Source organism: Chrysochloris asiatica, unplaced genomic scaffold (assembly GCF_000296735.1).
Source record: "Chrysochloris asiatica unplaced genomic scaffold, ChrAsi1.0 scaffold00130, whole genome shotgun sequence".
Lineage (NCBI taxonomy): Eukaryota > Metazoa > Chordata > Mammalia > Afrosoricida > Chrysochloridae > Chrysochloris > Chrysochloris asiatica.
In genome coordinates this window covers 1511414-1530506 of record NW_006408648.1, presented here as the reverse complement: position 1 = coordinate 1530506, position 19093 = coordinate 1511414, and the positions used below count along the sequence as shown (strand labels likewise).

The 19093-nt window shown below is 37.2% G+C and overlaps 1 protein-coding gene across 1 annotated transcript in view; it reads right to left on the bottom strand.

Moving 5' to 3' along the window:
• Window positions 1-19093, bottom strand: part of DIRC2 (disrupted in renal carcinoma 2) — a 136950-nt gene that overhangs the window by 42375 nt on the left and 75482 nt on the right. Inside the window, exons 5-6 of the mRNA XM_006869357.1 lie at window positions 13714-13822; window positions 4318-4385 (exon numbers count right to left, since the gene is read on the bottom strand). Coding sequence (XP_006869419.1) covers window positions 4318-4385; window positions 13714-13822 — 177 coding nt within the window. The remainder of the gene's footprint in view (window positions 1-4317; window positions 4386-13713; window positions 13823-19093) is intronic.

The window sequence follows — 19093 nt, the reverse complement described above, 5'->3', positions numbered from 1 at the left end:
AAGAATAAAACAGCTTTCTGATACAAACCAGAGTGGAATAAAGTTTAATGGTGAGTAAGTGCCACACAAGTATAAACTGATCACTGTGTTCTGTTTATTCTTTTTGAGCGACCCAGTCTTTCAAATGGGCTAATTCCATCAAAGTATATTAGTAGGAAAGAAGTAGTACCAGACTGACCTTGTTTAACAACTTAATTACAAAAAATTGCCCAGCACACTCATGCCTGTAAGAAAATTCCATTTTATAAATCCCAAAGATAGTGCCATGAAAATAATTTTTAATTGATTTTAGGCTTAGGATATATCAAAAATTGATTTCGTATCCCAGAGTAAAGGCAGTGTTTTTTAGAACTTTCACCTCAACAAATTAAAAATATAAGTGTCCTTGTTCAATTTTTCCCTCTGGTGCTATCTATAGATAGTTAAAATTAAAGGTTTGAGGAAGAAAATCAAGGGAAAGGAGCATGGAAACGTCATTTGTGATACTTTGACCTATTTGGTGCTAAGAATAGTACCTGATCAATGATGACTCACTAAAATTGGCTGGGAGATTTAACTGCAAAAATTAGGTCTGATTCTTGTCAAACATGACAGGTCAATGTATTTCATTATCAGTGTAGCCTTTTCCAACAAATAGCCATCTACCTATTGCTCTTTTTGAGCTTTTATATTCTTATACTTTTACATCTTATATATAAAGTAACTGAGAAATTACAATGTCAATTTATTCTTTCATTATCCCAGAAACACCATACAAAGTGTAAGGTCTACATATAACATTACCCTATGTAAACTATGTTTAAGTGTTTGTATATTGAGGTGATTTACATATCTTATTTGATCTCCCCAAATATGTAATTAGATTCTTCCCATCCTAGATAGAGTTAATAGTCTAATTTTGCTTTTGATTAGACAGGGTGAAGTGATTTAGGTAGTGAATGAATATTATCTCTTTGAAAGCACTAGGAGTAGTTTTATAGACAGTCAGCTGAAAGAGTGACATTTTCATTTCTCTCTCTCTCTCTTTTACTTTAATAAATGAAGCCTTTTTATTCTAACTCATTCTCAAAATGTGCTGTCATAGTGGGTTACAAAAAAAGGGAGTTTGATGAAATAGGAAGTCTTTATGGACATTTTTCATCAAAATGGGATAACAATAGGCACATACCTGCCAAAAAAGACCAGGAATAAATATCTGCTAATCAGGGTGGTTAATCTTTATGTTTATCTTTAAAATGTTAAAGAGCAAAGATACCACTTTGAGGACTAAAGTGTGTCTGACCCAAGCCATGGTATTTTCAATCACCTCGGATGCATATGAAAGTTGGACAATGAATAAGAAGACCACAGAATGCTAAATGCATTTGAATTATGGTGTTGGAGAAGAATTTTTAAAGTACCATAGACTACCAGAAGAACAAACAACCTGTGCTGGAACAAGTATGGCCAGATTGCTCCTTAGAATCTTTAGAATCCTCCCATACTTTGGACATGTTGTTAGGAATGATTAACTTCTGGAAAGAGACCTCATGCTTGGTAAAGTAGAGGGTCCGCGAAAAAGAGGAAGACTCTCAATGAAATGGACTGCATATTGGCTGTAACAATGAACTAAAAAAAATAACTCTGAGGCTGGCACAGGGCTGAGCACTGTTTCTTTCAGTTGTCCATAGAGTTGGAACCAACTTCACGACACCTAACAACATGATCATAATGGCACTGCCTTTGGAGATGCACTTTTAAATTATTATTCAACTCTTTTCTACTCTTGATTACAATCAATTTGTCTTTATTATTATATCACCCTTCTTTGGGTTCCACTTGTAAATGTTATTCCCTAATAATATGGAGAAATCAAATTGACTACATCTGTGGAAAGAGACGATGGAAAAGCTCCATATCATCAGTCAAAACAAGGCCAGAGGCAGATTGTGGTACAGATCATCAATTGCTCATATGCAAATTCAAGCTGAAGCTGAAGAAAATGAAAACAAGTTCACGAGAGCCAAAATACAACATTGAATATATCCCACCTGAATTTAGAGATCATTTGAAGAACAGATTTGATACATTTAACACAAAAAACCAAAGACCAAAAGAGTTGTGGGATGACATCAAGAACATCATATATGAAGAAAGCAAAAAGTCATTAAGAAGACAAGAAAGAAGGAAAAGGTCAAAATGGATGTCAGAAGAGACACTGAAACTTGTTCTCCAGTGTAGAGATGCTAAAGCAAATGGAAGAAATGAGGAGGTCCAAGAGCTGAACAGAAAATTGCAAAGGTCAGTTTGAGAAGACAAAATCAAATATCACAATGAAATGTGAAAAGATCTGGAGTTAGAAAACCAAAAGGAAAGAACACACTCAGCATTTCTCAAGCTGGGGGAACAAAAGAAAAAAAATTGAAGCCTCAACTTTCGTTATTGTAGGATTCTCTGGGCAAATTATTGAATGACGCAGAAAGCATCAAAAGAAGATGGAAGGAACATACAGAGTCATTATACCAAAAGGAAATGGTTGATGTTTAACCGTTTCAAAAAGTAGCATATGCTCAAGAACCAATGATACTGAAGGAGGAAGTCCAAGGTGCATGGAAGGAATTGGCAAAGAACAAGGCACCAGGAATTGATGGAATAAAAACATTGAAATCTTTCCAGAAAGTGAGGCGGCATTGGAGGCACTCAACTCATCTCTGCCAAGAAATCTGGAAGACAACTATCTGGCTGACTGATTGGAAGAGTTCTGTATTTGTTCCCATTCCAAAGCGAGTGACCCAACGGAATGCGGAAATCATCAGAGAATATCTTTGATATCCCATATGAGTAAAGTTTTACTAAAGGTAATACAGAAATGGCCACAATCATACATTGTCAGAGAACTTCTAGAGGACATGGCACAAGGGATATATCATTGCTGATGTCCGATGGATCTTGGCTGAAAGCAGAGAATATCAGAAATATGTTTACCTGTGCTTTATTGACTATGCAAAGGCTTTCAATTGTGTGGATCATGACAAGCTATGGGCAGCATTGCAAAGTATGAGTATTCCTGAACACTTAATTGTACTCATGAGGAATCTGTACCTGGACCAAGAAGCAGCTGTTCGAACAGAACATGGGAATACTGAATGGTTTAAAATTAAGAAAGGTGTGCGACAAGGTTGTATTCTTTCACCATGCTTATTCAACCTGTATGCTGAGCAAACAATCCAAGAAGCTGGGCTATATGAAGAAAAACGTGGCATCAGGATATCAGGATTGGTGGAAGACTCATTAACAACCTGTGATATGCAGATGATATTACCTTGCTTGCTGAAAGTGAAGAGGACTTCTTAAAATACTTACTGATGAGGATCAAAGAGCACAGCATTTGGTATGGATTGCATCTCAATGTAAAGAAAACAAAAATCCTCACCATTGGACCAAAAAAACATTTTTATCAATAGAGAAAAGATTGAAGTTGTCAAGGACTTCATTCTTCTTGGATCAACTATCAACTCATGGAAGCAGCAGTCAAGTGATCAAATGATATATTGCATTTAGTAAATCTGCTGCACAAGAACTTTTTAAAGTGTTTAAAGAGCAAAGATGTCAGCTTAAGGACTAAGGTGCGCCTGACCCAAGCCATGGTATTTTCAATAACCTCATATGTATGTGAAAGCTGGACAGTAAATAAGGAAGACCATAGAAGAATTGATGCTTTTGAGTTATGGTGCTGGAGGAGAATATTGAAAGTGCCATGGGCTGCCAAAGGAACAATCTGTGTTGGAATCAGTGCAGCCAGAGTGTTCCCTGGAGGCCAGGATGGCCAAACTTCATCTATCATACTTTGGACATATTGTCAGGAGGGACCAGTCAGTCGCTGGAGAAGGATATCATGTTTGGTAAGGTGGAGGGTCAGAGAAAATGAGGAAGACCCCCAGTGAGATGACTGGCCAAGTGGCAGCATCAATGGGCTCAAGCGTAGCAACAATTGTGAGGTTGGCCCAGGATCGGGCAGTGGTTCATTCTGTTGTGCATAGGGTCGCTGTGAGTCGGTACCTACTCGATGGCACCTAACAACAATAATATTGAGAGGCAGCTTAATTACAGTGGAAATATATTACCAGTTTTGAAAAAAACATTTTAAGAAAGCTTACCTCTGAGGAGGTTTCTTTTAGTAAAAAGATCTATCTACTGTGAATTTCCTAAAGCCTGAGTAAGTGTACTTTTCTACCCTGTGTGTGTTTTACTTTTCTCTGATTTTCACATGTTTCTGTAGACGCTAAATTTTTATTTTAATTTCTGTTCACTTACATGTTAAGCATAAAATATTCTTACCTTGCCATAGCTATGCCAACAACACAGCCTCCAACTATGGACCAAAATCCAATCCATCCAGCATCTACCTGTCAAGAAAATGGCAGACAATGTTTGAGACAAGATCGTCATGCTATGATTTAGAAAGAAGAAAAAAGAACCCAACAAAGATATTTGATAAACAAAACATTCTAGCTAAATGGCAACAAATCTAGGTAATATTATCTAATGTTGTTGTTGCTGTTAAGTGCCGTCAAGTCAGCTCTGACTCATAGCAATCCTATATAGGGTTTCTGAGGAGCCACTGGTGAGTTTGAACTGCTGGCCTTGCAGTTCAACGTGACCCTGTAGTTCAGGGCTTATCCTACAGCTCCACAAAACAACTAGTAAATAGTTAAATTATAAAACATCTTGCAACAGCTAAAAATGACTTACGAGACCAGCAAAGCGAGAGAAAAACGGTAGATTACATACCTGAGGGAGACTGGACCCAGAAAGAAAACTTGAATTGACTTTCAAATGCAAATGTCTCTCCCAAGAAACCTTTTCTAGTTCTGCTCTTTACTAGCTATGTGACGCTGGGAAAATTGTCTTCTTATTTATAAAATAAATTCATTGGTGATTTACATATAGCACTTTGATCAGTAGCCAGCATACAGTTACGTTACCTGTTATTATTACCTGATGATGTTTCTCCATCTATCTAATGTCCTATTTCTTTCCTAACTTCATAGCTAAACCTTTTCAGAGTAATCTGCAAATACTACCTACAGTTCCTAATCATTAATTATCATTTTCTCTTAGTATGACTTGTCTGTTGTCCTAACCCACACTCTAAGCCTTCCTCATTAGTAGAATATGGATGTTGCCGTCAAGTCAGTTCTGATTCAGTTCTGACCCTCTGGATAAGCTTTCTGAGAAGTGGCTGGCTGGCTTGAACTGCCGATATTGTGGTTAGCATTCCTGTGCTTATCCTACAGCACCACACCAAGACTCCAAAATAGGGATAGTAAAGTATTTTTGAGGTTTGTTGTTGTTAGGTACCATCAAGTCAATTTTTGACTCAAACTTCATATGACAGAATAGAATTGCCCTAAGGGTTTTCTTGGCTATAATTGTATGGACAGGGGTCCTAGTGACACAGTGGTTATGTGCTCATCTGTTAAACAAAAGGTTGGTGGTTTGAACCCACCAGCCCCTCTGCAGGAGAAGATGCGGCAGTTTTCATCCATAAAGATTGTAGCCTTGGAAACCCTATGTGTCAGTTCCACTCTGTCCTACAGGGTTGCTGTAAATCAGAGTGGACTCATTGGTAATGGGTTGTTAATCTTTAATCTTTGTGGGAGCAAATCACCAACGTTTTCTCCTTTGGAGCTGATGGGTGGGTTTGAACCACCAAGCTTTCAATTAGCAGCAGAGCGTATAACCACTCCTTTTAGAAGACTGTTGTTGTTAAGTGCTATTGAGTCAGTTCTGACTCATAGTGATATGTTAAAAAATGTTAAATGTTCAATACATGTTAGTTGTCATTACTGAAAATCATGTGTCCCAAACAACAGTGCATTTGATCTCTTTCCTCTTCCCACAGCCATCACATGCATGTATTCCTTATTTCTTACTCCTGGACTGCTATAACAATCTCTTAAAAGGTCCTCAACCTATCCTGTCCACTACTGCCAGAATACTTAGCCCAACCATTCAATTTCCCTGCTGAAGATGATTATTGACTTCTCTTGTGGCTGAAGGGAAAAGTCCAAAGTTAAACTTACACTTGTTGTTGTTGTTGTTATGTGCCGTCGAGTCGGTTCCGACCCATAGCGACCCTGTACAGGGTTTCCGAGGGTGTAAATCCTTACGGGAGTAGAAAGCCTCATCTTTCTCCCGCGGAGCAGCTGGTAGTTTTGAACCGCTGACCTTTAGGTTCGCAGCCCGATTCGTAACCACTACGCTACCAGAGGGACCTGCCAAAATTCCTATCTTTCATTATTTTCATAGTCATACACTTGGGATTATAGCCTGTTGCTATTACATGGGATTACAGGCGTCTTGGAGTACTGGTGTGGCACTGTGGGTTAATTCACCAGACTGCAAAGCTGTTTGAACTGCAAGGTCAGTGGTTCAAGCCCACCAGCTGCTCCCCGGAAACCCTATGCAAGGTCACTATGGGTCGGAATCGACGCAACGGCACTTCACAACAACAACAACAACATAGGAGTCTTGGTGTGGTGCTGCTGTAGGATAAGCACTAGGAAGCAAGGTCAGTTTGAATCATAAAGTTGATGGTTCAAACTCACCAGCCGCTCCTTGGGAACCCTATACAAGGTCGCTATGAGTTGGAACCGACTCAACAACACTTAACAACAACAATAACAAATAGCCATGACATGTTGTTGTTTGCTGTTAACTGCTGTCTGCTCAGTTCTGACTCATAGTGACCCTGTATAGAGTTTCTGAGGAGCAACTGGTGGGCTTGAAACATACAGCTTGCTGTCAGCACCATAGCAAAACTCTAGAGACAGCATATAGGTTAGGATTTACAACACATATTTTGGGGGGACACAATTTAATCTGCAACACCCAGACAAGAGAAGATTTACATTTGGGCAGGCTGTTGAGTGGGTGGGCTTGTAAAAAACCCCAGACTTTAGTTGGAGACCCTGAAGGATTACACCTTAAAAGTAACGGAAACTGAAAAGAAAACAGTATTCAAAGGGACTAAAGCCCAGTTTAAAATGATCTCAACCACTGAAACTGGTGTAAGGTGATCCCTAGATTCCTGTCAAAAGCAAACATAAATCCTCTCTGGAGGAAAACATCTTGAAGCTTAAATGATATCTAGAGCTATTCATATATGATGTCTAGCATTCAATCAAAAATGTTCAGTCACATACGAAGATAGGAGAATATGAAAGAGTACCAGAAATAGAAATAGACCCACAAAGGATCCAGATAATGGAATTATAAAAGACAGATTTAAACAACTACTTTAGTAGCTTTAAAAAAAACAAAAATAAGAATTAAGTCTGTCAGTTTGTTGTACTATGGTGGCTTATGTGTTGCTTAAAGCTATGCTGTTGGTATTTTGAATATCAGTGGTGGTTATGTGCCATAGAGTCGGTTCCGACTCATAGTGACCCTGGACAGGGTTTCTAAGGCTGTAAATCTTTACGGGAGCAGAAAGCCTCATCTTTCTCCCGTGGAACAGCTGGTAGTTTTGAACTGCTGACTTTGCAGTTCGCAGCCCAATTCGTAACCACTATGCTACCAGAGCTCCTTAGAGGTTTCATATTATCAAGTCAGAGCAAGGTCAAGGGAAGACTGTGAAATAGACCATCAATGGCTCATATGCAAGCTCAGGCTGAAGCTGAAGAAAATGTAAACAAGTTCAGGAAGGTGACCTTAGTATCTGAATTAAGATGCCATCTTAAGAACAGATTTGACGCATGAGACACTAATGACTGAAGACAACAGGAGTTGTGGGAAAACAGCAAGAACATCAGACATGAAGAAAGCAAAAGGTCATTAATGAGATATGAAAGAAAGAAAAGACCAAAATGAATGTCAGAAGAGACTCTGAAACTTGCTCGTGAATGTAGACAAGCTAAAGCAATGGGAAGAAATGAGGAAGTGAAAGAGCTGAATAGAGAATTTTAAAAGGATAGCTTGAAAAGACAAAGTAAAGTATTATAATGAAATATGCAAAGTCCTAGATTTAGAAAACCAAAAGGGAAGAACACATGGAGCATTTCGCAAGCTGAAAGAACTAAAGAAAAATTCAAGCCTTGACTTGCAACACTGCAAGATTCTTTGGGCTAAACATTCAATGATGTGGGACGCATCAAAAGAAGATGAAAGAAATACACAAAATCATTGAACCAAAAAGAATTGGCCGATGTTCAACAATTTCAAGTGGTAGCATACAATCAAAAACTGATGGTACTGAAGGAAGAACTCCCAGCTGCACTGAAGGCATTGACAAAAAACAAGGCTCCAGGAACTGATGGAATACAAATTGAAATGTTTCAACAAACGGATACATTGCTGGAAGCACTAATTTTACTATGCCAAAAAATATGGAAGATAGCTATCTGGCCAATTTGAAGAGACCCATATTTGTGCCCATTCAAAAGAAAGGTGAGCAAACATACTGCAGACTGCAGAAATGATTGAACAATATCATCCAACATTACACAGAAAAAATTTTACTGAAGAGAATTACAAATTGGTTGCAGCAGCACATCAACAGGGAGTTGCCAGAAAGTCAAGCAACAATGGACTTGTTCAGGAGCAAAGATGTCAGTTTGAGGACTAAGGTGCACCTGCCCCAAGCCATAGCATTTTCAATCACATCATATGTATGTGAAAGCTGGACAATGAATAAGGAAGACCAATAAATCAATGCATTCGAGTTATGGTGTTGGCGAAAAATATCAAAAGTACCATGGACTGCCAGAAGAACAAACAAATCTGTCTAGGAAGAAGTACATCCAGATTGTTCTGAGAAGCCAAGATGATGAGGCTTCATCTCTCATACTTTAGACATGTCGTCAGACAGTACCAGTTCTTGGAGAAAGACTTCACGCTGGGTAACGGGGTGGTGGTGGTTGTGTGACATGGAGTCGGTTCCGACTCATAGCGACCCAGCATAGGGTTTCCGAGGCTGTAAATCTTTACGGGAGCAGATTTCCAAGGCTGTAAATCTTTACAGGCTGTAAATCTTTCTCTCGTGGAACTGCTGGTAGTTTCGAACTGCTGACCATGAGGTTAGCAACCCGACTTATAAACACTATGCTACCAGAGCTCCTTTGGTAACATGGATGGTCAGTGAAAAAGAGAAAGACCCTCAATGGGACGGACTGACACAGTGGCAGCAACAATGGACTTGGACATAACAATTGTGAGGATGGTACAGGACTGTGCCATGTTTAGTTCCATGGTTCACAGGGTTGCTATGAAACAGAACCAACCAACAATATAAAAAAGAAGCAAATGAACATTTTAGAACTTAGAAAATATTAACATGGATTTATAAAGCACAGATTTAACAGTGTATTACACAGACCTGGTAACTGAAACCATGAGTTGGAAGAAAGGCCAGAATAAAATATCTAGTTTGAACCATGGAAAAGATAAAGGATGGACTATTTAGCAGACAGAATAAGAGACAGAATGTGAAGTTCTAACATATGTAATTAGAATCCCAGATGGAGAAGACAGAATGTGTATAAGTTTTGAAGAGATATTGACTGAAAACGTTCAGACACTGACAAGAGACATCAAACTACAGAATTAAGAAGCCCTACAAAACTCAAGCAGGAAAATCACCACCTAGTTATAATAGAGCTGCTGAAAACCAAGATACATTAAAACAAAACAGAACAAAACAAAACATTCAGCTGGTGAACTTCCGAGCTGACAGAGCAAGAAAGTGGAGTGGCTTGCCTGCAGATTTGAGTGCCTCCCAGGCATTTGTCTGGGGAGCTAGATTTACTGAAGCTTAACGGTGGAGTGGAGTGCCTTTGGGCATTTAGCAGCATAAGTAAAAGAGCAATGCAACATAGCGGAAGCAGGGCAGAGGCCAAGGAGCTGCATGGCTAAGAGGACCTGAGAAGGGGCAGAGCCGAGAAGGGGCTATCCTGACAGTATAAAGAGTATCCTGAGCATTTGTGATCCTGAATTGTAATCTGTTAACTTCCCTAATGGAGTCTTGGTGTGGGGCTGTAGGTAAATGCGCTGGACTGCAAAGTCACCTTGAACTGCAAGGTTGGCAGTTCAAGCTCACCAGTCGCTCCTCAGAAACTCTATACAGGGTCTCTATGGGTTGGAACCGACTCAATGGCACTTAACAACAACTTCCCTAGTAAACCCCATAACCATGAAAAAATAAACAAAACTAACTTCTCACTCAAAATAGTGAAAACCAGTAGAAAATGGCATATTTTCAAAATGCTGAAACACAGTAACTGTCAACTGATAATTCTATGACCGACAAAATATCTTTCACAAATTAAAGTATAAAGAAGACATTTTACCAAATGACAGAATTTGTCACCTGCAGATATGCACAAAAGGAAACATTTAAAGGTCTTTCCTAGAATGAATTTTGCCTTCATTCCCTTGCCCCCTATTTTTTTGTTGTTATTGTTGGAGTCCTGACCCCTATGCTTAAGGATGTAAATCCATTTGGTACTAGGGTTTTCTTTGTTGTTATGTTAATGAGAACATTCCTGTCAGGGTGTCTTAAATCTAATAACTTTGGGGATCTAAAAAGAGATGATTAGGCACAGAGAAGGACGCACAAACAGGGAAGACAGATGTCACATGACGATTAAAAAATATATGAGGAACAAAAGTTGAAAGAGACAAAGATCTCACAGAAATGACAGAGAGAAGGCCTTACCCTACAGCCAGCGCCCTGAATTCATATTCCCAGCATTCTGCACTGTGAGAAAAAGCTATCCACTTGTGGTACTTCTGTTAAAGTAACACTAAGAAACTAAGACAGTGTTTTTTAAATAAGGAAAAAATGATCACAGATGAAAAATTAAAGATACTAAAATAAATGAAGAGCAAAAGCAAGGGTAAATATAAGAATGAATTTCAATGAATATTGATTGTACAAAGCAACCATAATAATGTCTTGTACAATTAAAAAAACAAAACAAAAAAATGATGGAAGAAAGTTAAATGAAGTTAAAGGATTCTAAGGACCTTGGCCTGACCATGAACAAATAAAAGTGCTATTAATAAACCTTGATAAGCCAAGTGTGTATGCTGTAATTTCCAACATAACAACTAAATAATGAGAGTCCATAACTACCAATCTAAAACAAAGAAAAGTATAATAAAAAAAAACACTGAATTTATCCAGAGGAAGGTAAGACAGGAGTAGAAAAGGATATATTAGATGGGATCAAATGAAAAACACTAATAAAATGGTATCGTGATGTGCCGTGAAGTCAGTTCTGACTCATAGCGACCCTGCACAGGGTTTCCAAGGCTGTAAATCTTTACAGGAGCAGAAAGCCTCATCTTTCTCCCGATAAACAGCTGCAAGTTTTGAACTTCTGACCTCAAGGTTCGCAGCCTGATTTGTAACCAATACACTACTAGAGCGCCTTAAAAAATGGTATAGTCAAATCCAAATTTATCAATAATTATATTAAATGTAAATGGTCCAAACACTTCAATTAAAAGATGATTAGAATAAATAAAGTAGTACCATTTATAAGAGGTGTATCAAACAAATGTTTAAAAGCTAAAAAAACAAAGAAAAAAGTTACGTAGTTGATTTTTGCTATTTGTGGTAATTATGTTTTATGAAGTTGCCACCAACACTGAGTTAGAGAATACTGAATTACTGCCTCTAGGGGAATTATGGGGTTAGGTTTCTGCCAGCTTCTGGCCACACATTTTTCATTAACCAATCGATATACAATCTTTATCTTACATGTGGTTTTGTTTCTAAATAAACTTATTGACTATATATTGATGATTATTTAATATTGAAATCATGCTCAACAGTCATGACTGTGTTCAAGCAGTCCAAGTAGGCCTTGGTAGGCCTAGGCCATGGCCCTCGCTTCTAAAGCCTGCAATTTGTGACCTATCAACAGGATCCTTAGTGCTTTAAGAAGGTGTTAGTGAGGTCTCGGTCTGGCTTCACCAGAACACCAAGACCTCAGTAACTGCTTGACTTTTCTGCTTGGCACTCTCCCTAGGGTATGTAGGTTTGTCTTGTACATGTCAGTTTGAACCTCAACCAAGGACTTACTGGGTCCCCCAACAGACTTCTCAGGCATCGTTTCTGCTCATTTTCCTTTCCTACAAATCAGTAAGAAAAAGGCAGCCTGATAATGGGCAAGACACAAAAACATATATGCCACCAAAAGAAGATTTCAAGTATCCAATTACCATTTGAAAAGATATTATGGAGGAAACTACAATGGCACACAACTGTGTAGTCATCAGCTAGTCAAAAATGAAAAAGACTGACATTACCAAGTATTGGCAATCATGTGGAAAATGAGAGATCTCATGCAGTGCTGATGGGATTGTACATTGGTACAACTACTTTAGAACTGTACATATGCACCCATCAAAGTATACACATACACCCTAAGCAGTAATTCCAGTTCTTGATACATATTCAATAGAAATATGTACAGACATGCATTAAGAGACATATAAAAGAACACTCATATAACCTTTTTTTTTTTTTTGGTAACAGCCCCAAACTGGAAATGATCTAAACGCTCATCAAAAGCAGAATGAATGAAAAATTGTTGTTTATTCATATGATGTATTTTTTCCATTTACCCCTCCAAATCTCTCTAGCTCTTTCTGCCAGAAGAACCAATAGATCTGTTTTAGAAGTGCAGCCAGAGTGCTCCTTGGAGGCCAAGATGGCTAAGCTTTGTCTCTCATATTTTGGACATATTGTCCGGAGGGAACAGTCGCTGGAGAAGGATGTCATGCTGGGTAAGGTGAAGGGTCAGAGAAAAAGAGGAAGACCCCCAATGAGATAGATTGGCCAGGTGGCATCACTGATGGACTCAAGTGTGGCAGCGGTGGTGAGGTTGGCCCAGGATCGGACATTGTTTCGTTCTGCTGTGCATGGGGTCACTATGAGTCGGTTCTGACTCGATGGCACCTGATAACAACAACAACACCTGGAGAAGGATATCATGTTTGGTAAGGTGGAGGGTCAGAGAAAAAGAGGAAGACCCCCAGTGAGATGGATTGGCAAAGTGACAGCATCAATGGGCTCAAGTGTGGCAACAATTGTGAGGTTGGCCCAGGACTAGGCAGTGTTTCGTTCTGTTGTGCATAGGGTCACTATGAGTCAGTACCAACTCGATGGCACCTAACAACAACAACATCTTGAGCAAGGAGGAGAAATAGCAGCAGCAAGTTATAATGGTTACTTTTAAAAACATGACATACCTTATTATGAGACTGCAAAGAAACTGAAAATTTAAATATAGGGCATATATATTTGAAAATGAGATCTTAATCTTTATAAAGTAGGAAGCAAGGATAAAGGATGAAGTTAACGAAACAAAGATCTGACTCTTCATTTTTCAATCTGTTTATCAGCATCATTTATAACATCCAAAGAAATCCTGGTATGGCGCTATAGGATAAGTACTACAAGGTTGGTTTGAAAAGCCAGGTTGGCAGTTCAAACTCACCAGGGTCACTATGAACAAGAACTGACTCGATGGCACTGAACAACAACAAATCAAAATTAAGGGGGGAAAAAAATCAACATTGTTTTACTATATAGCTATTCCATAGGGACCTAGCTTTTCCAACAATGGTATAATGTATGACCTATGTTCTGAAACTAATATCAATACTTACAATTTAAATAAACTAAAATACCTACATTATATAAACAAATAAAATACTTACTTGGCTCACATGTACTGGTGTCAAAATTAAGTCCAGAACTCCAGACCAGCCAGCAAATACACCAAGTGGTATGGCATATGCCAAAGCAATCATCAAAAACCTCAGGTTACTGTAAACAAGAAATGAAAGAAAACATCATTACAAATTAAACCACCAGAATTTAAATTCTTCCTCATGAAAGCTACAAGTCACTTGGAAATTGGAATATCAGAATCAGAATAGCAAGTATCTGTCAACTTGTTAATTCAAGGTTATTTACATTTTTATGAGTTATCCTTTTTGTCATATTGTTTAAAATTGATCAATGTATACTTTATTTGTAGCTGAATTGTTAGAATTATTTTATGGAAAGAAAAACCAAGCCTATATTTGAAAGAACAAATGTCTGTTTCTCCTTATGAAAAAGGTGTACAGAGAAAAGCAAAGATAAAAAAGAAATGTATACCTTGATATACATCAACTAACAAGTTTTCACACAGTAACTTCCACTTTATTATTTTTGAAGTCTTTATTAAAAAATTTCCAATAGGCAATACAATTTAAATAATTCAAAATTTTAAGATATAAAAGTATGGGGAAAATATCTTCTCCTTAACTCTTTCCTCAGCCACATAGTCCCTTGCCCTACAATTTCCAATATAACTAATCTCTTGGGTAACTGCCCCCCAAAATATTTCATAAATACACAAGCCAATACAAATACATATATTTTTCTTCCAATATTTTATGCAAATGGTAGCATATTATAGACTTAATAGGCCTTAAAGTTATTTTAATCCACACATATTACATTATTGTTAAGTGCCATGGAGTCGGTTACCACTCATAGCGACCCTGTATAGGGTTTCTGGGGCAATAAATCTTAGTGGTAGCAGAAAGTCTCATCTTTCTCCTATGGAGCGGTGGGGTGAGCCCACTAGCCTTGTGGTTTGCAGTCCAGTGCTTATCCTATAGAGCCACTATGTTTCCTATCTGTATACATAGAACTCTATCAATCTTCCTTATATGTATATAATATTCCACTGTCAGTATATTATTATCTATCAGTCTCCTTACTGATGGTGGTGGTTATGTGCTGTGGAGGCAGTTCTGACTCATAGCGACCCTTTACAGGGTTTATGAGGCTGTAAATCTTTACGGGAGCAGAAAGCCTCATCTTTCTCCAGTTTCTGGTAGTTTCCAATGACTGACCTTGCAGTTAGCAGCACGATTCGTAACCACTACGCTACCAGAGCTCCTTCCCCTTCCCTTACTGATATGGCTTTTTTTTTTTTTTTTTTTGCTTTTACAGTCATTTCACATGTGTAGAATCAATTCATAGAAATGTAATGACCATGTCAAAGACTATGTGTATTTGTAATTTTAACCAGCATTACCAATTGTCCTCCACAGAGGTTGTACCAATTTATATTACCATCAGCAACTGTTTGAGAGTTATCTGTTTTCTCCAAAACCTCACTAACATGTTGTTGTTGTTAAGTACCGTGGAGTCAGTTCCGACTCATAGTGACCCTGCACAGGGTTTCCGAAGCTGTCATTCTTTATGGAGCAAAAAGCCTCCTCTTTCTCCCGCAGAACGGCTGGTAGTTTCAAACTGCCGACCTTGAGATTAGCAGCCTGATTCATAACCACTACGCTATCACCAACATAGGTACTAGAATACTTTTTTTTTTTCTCACTTTTTTTTCTTTGGGGGGGGGGGTGGAATTTTCTTTTTTCAGATTTGATGAGTGAAATGTAGTATCTCAATATAGTTATGTGTTCATTCTCTCATATGAGATGTTTACTTATTTTCATATATATAAATCATATATGTATGATTTCTATTCTGTGAATGGTCTGTTTATATCCTTTGTCTATTTTTCTACAGAATCATCAGTCATTTTCATATTTGTTTGTAAAAGGTCTTTAAACACTAGGGTAATAAGCACTTCACTGATGACATAAGTTGAAAATATTCCCAGTTTATAATTTTTTTTTTTTTTATGATAGTGGTGATACCATGCGATAATTCTTGCTTTTCATACTGTTGAGTTTATAAATAGCATTAACTCAATAAACCCAAATAACTATTTGTTGCCTCAATTTCTAAATTGATGGGTTTATTTCTGAAATTTTGATTATATCTCATTCTGTTTGTCTACTCATTCATCATTTAAAATATTAAATCTTTATAATATGCATCTGTCAGTTCTTTGTCAAACTCCTTTTTTTCAGATTTTTAAAAGTTATTCTTACTCATTTGTTTTTCCATAAGAACTTAAAAATCAATTTCTATAGTTGGTGAAAAATCCTGCTGGCACTTTAAAATTTAGAAATATGACAAATTTAGACTCATTCAGGGAAAAGTAACATCTTGACATTGAGTCTTCCTGTGGATGAGAACAGTCTTCTATTTATATCTTCTTTTGTGCCCTTTAAAGCCATTTAAAATATTTCTTAGACATATCACAGTTATTGTTAAGGTTATTACAAGGTATTTTATCTTTTGTTGCTATTGCAAGTAGATCTGTTTTGGTTTTTGGCTAACAGGTGGTTGTTTTTATATATGAAGAGAACTGTTTTCTGAGTACTAATTCTAGACCCAAGCCTCTAATTCTCTTATTGTTCCTAATAAAATACTAAGCTTTAACATTCATTAGAACTGTTTTAACTGTGGGAATGCCCTAACTGATATGACAATGATCTCCCCCAGGAATATCAGTAAAGATAAAATAAAAATATTTATTTCTTCATAAAATTTATCCAATCAGTGCAGAGATGTTTGTACAGAAATATACTCCTCAAAAATATACCTGCTTTAAAGGTGTCCTACCACTTCATTTTGTATCCCTGGAGCTTCTCACAACTAAAATAATTCCTTTTGCTCTATCATTAATAATATTGTAATGATTGAAAACAAGAAGGCTGAATTTAGTTTGTTTAGAAGCATTGAAAAAATTAAGGAAATCCAGTTGTTAGGTGCCATCAAGTTAGTGTCATAGTGACCCACGTACAGAAGAACGAAACACGGCCTGTTCTACTCCACTTCATACTTCTTGTCATGTTTGAGCCCACTGTTGCCGTCACTGTGTTAATCTCTCTTGTTGGGAGTCTTTCTCTTTTTTGCTGGCCCCCTACTGTGCCAAGTATGATGTCCTTCTCTGGGAACTTCCTTCCTGATAACACATCCAAAGTATGTGAGACACAGTCTCAGCACTGTCATTTCTAAGGAGCAATCTGGCTGTATTTTTCCAAAACAGATTTGTTCATTCTTCTGACAGTCCATGGCATATTCAATATTCTTTGCCAACACCATAATTCACAAGCATCGATTCTTCTCCAGCCTTCCTTGTTCACTACCCAGCTTTCACATGCATATGTTGTTGTTGTTGTTATTGTTAAGTACCACTGAGTTGGTAGCGACCCTGTATAGGGTTTCTGAGGAGCAGCTGGTAGATTTGAACTGCCAACCTTGTGGTTCTCAGTCCAGTGCTGATCCTACAGTGCCATACCAAGAGTCCTGGTGAGACAACTGAAAATGCAGTGAAATTGCAAATTGGGAAAATGATAAAAGTAAAAGTATGGAAAAAGATAAACCATGGATATCCTAATCAAAAGAAAGCTTAGTAAACTAAATAAGAGAAAGTTATATATCATATAAAATACAAGTTTAAAAAACACACACATCATACACCCTTTGGTTGGTTGATGATGCATGAAGGGGATTGTAACCATGGCAATGAAACGATATATGATAGGATGAATGTAAAGCTAATGTTCTCCCATGTAAACTATTACATAACTTAGAATAAAACATTAAAAAAAAAACAAAACCACACACACATCAAAATATTCTATGAGAGGGAACTCATAATGATAAATGCTTCAATATATCAGGAAGACAGAACGAATCTAAACTTTTATACTATAGAATACAGACATTATCAGGAGGGACCAGTTCCTGAAGAAGAACATTATGATTGGTTAAGTGGAGGGTCAGTGAAAAAGAGGAGGATCCCCAACCAGATAGATGAACACCATGGCAGCAGCAATGGGCTCAAGTGTAACAACAATTAGGATGGTGCAGGGCCAGCCAGTGTTTTGTTGTGGCTTTGCATGGAGAAACTGTTAAATATCTTTTCTAACACTGTCATTTTGAAACTGTTATCTTACAAATGTGTGTCGCTGATCACAATTCTATTTCATTAATATTTGTTTCTTCACTTACTATGTAGAAGATAATTGACTAGGTGCTAAAGTGAAATCTTCAAAACATATTATTGTATACCAGAATAAGAAAGGTATTTTACATGTGATCTGTCTATACATACAAAGGAATCAAAAGTCTCACAAAAATAAGATCTATACTTTATTTGATGCAATAATATTTTCTATTCTATTTTATTCCACTCTCCTCTATTTAAAAGACAAAAAACGAACAAACCAACAACCCATGGTGAACCCACTCAACCAGTTGGCTGTGAATCAAAGTGTCAAAAACAATTTCAAGACAAATGTGGTTATTGAATACTTGAAATGCAATTGAGAAATTAAAATTTTAATTTTATTTCATTCAAATTAATTTAAATCTAAATTTAATAACAGAAGGTATGCTAAGTATTACCCATTAAACACAACTACATTTAACTTTAACTGCTACATTGCATAAAATATTACTATAGCGCACACATCAGGGAGTGTTTCTAGTACTATAATCCATCACTGATGCTCTTGGTGTTAATGAATTGATTCAGTTTGAATTAATTTTTTTTCTACACACAGATAAAACAAAATTTGTTGCAGTGGAGCAAAATGAACTGCCTGGAGTGTAAAAATATTTCTAATGATAATTTAATGGATAATATTAAGAGATATTTTCAGCAAATATATACATGAATATGATGAAGATATTGCAGGTTCGGTTCCAGACCACTGCAATAAAGCAAATATCACAATAATGTCAGTTACATAAAATTTTTGGATATACCTCAGGGCTTCGAAAACTTCATGGAGAAATTCCATGATCTTTTAATTCCATTTATAATGGAATTAAAAAATAATTCCAATTAAAAGTTATGTTTACACTAAACTTCAGTCTACTAAATGTATAATGGTGGTGGTGGTGATGGCGATTGTGTGCCCACTACATCAGTTCTGACTCACAGTGACCCTGTGTAGGGTTTCCAAAATGTACAACAGCATTGTGAAAAATATTGTGAGAATTACCAAAATGTGACAGAGACATGAAGTAAGCACATGATACTGAGAAAATGGTGCCAATAGACTTGTTCCATACAAGGTTGCCACAAACCTTCAGTGTGCAAAAAATGCAGTATCTGGGAAATGTAACAAAATGAGGCATGCTTGTAGTGAATTTAATAAAAAAGTTTCTTTTCAA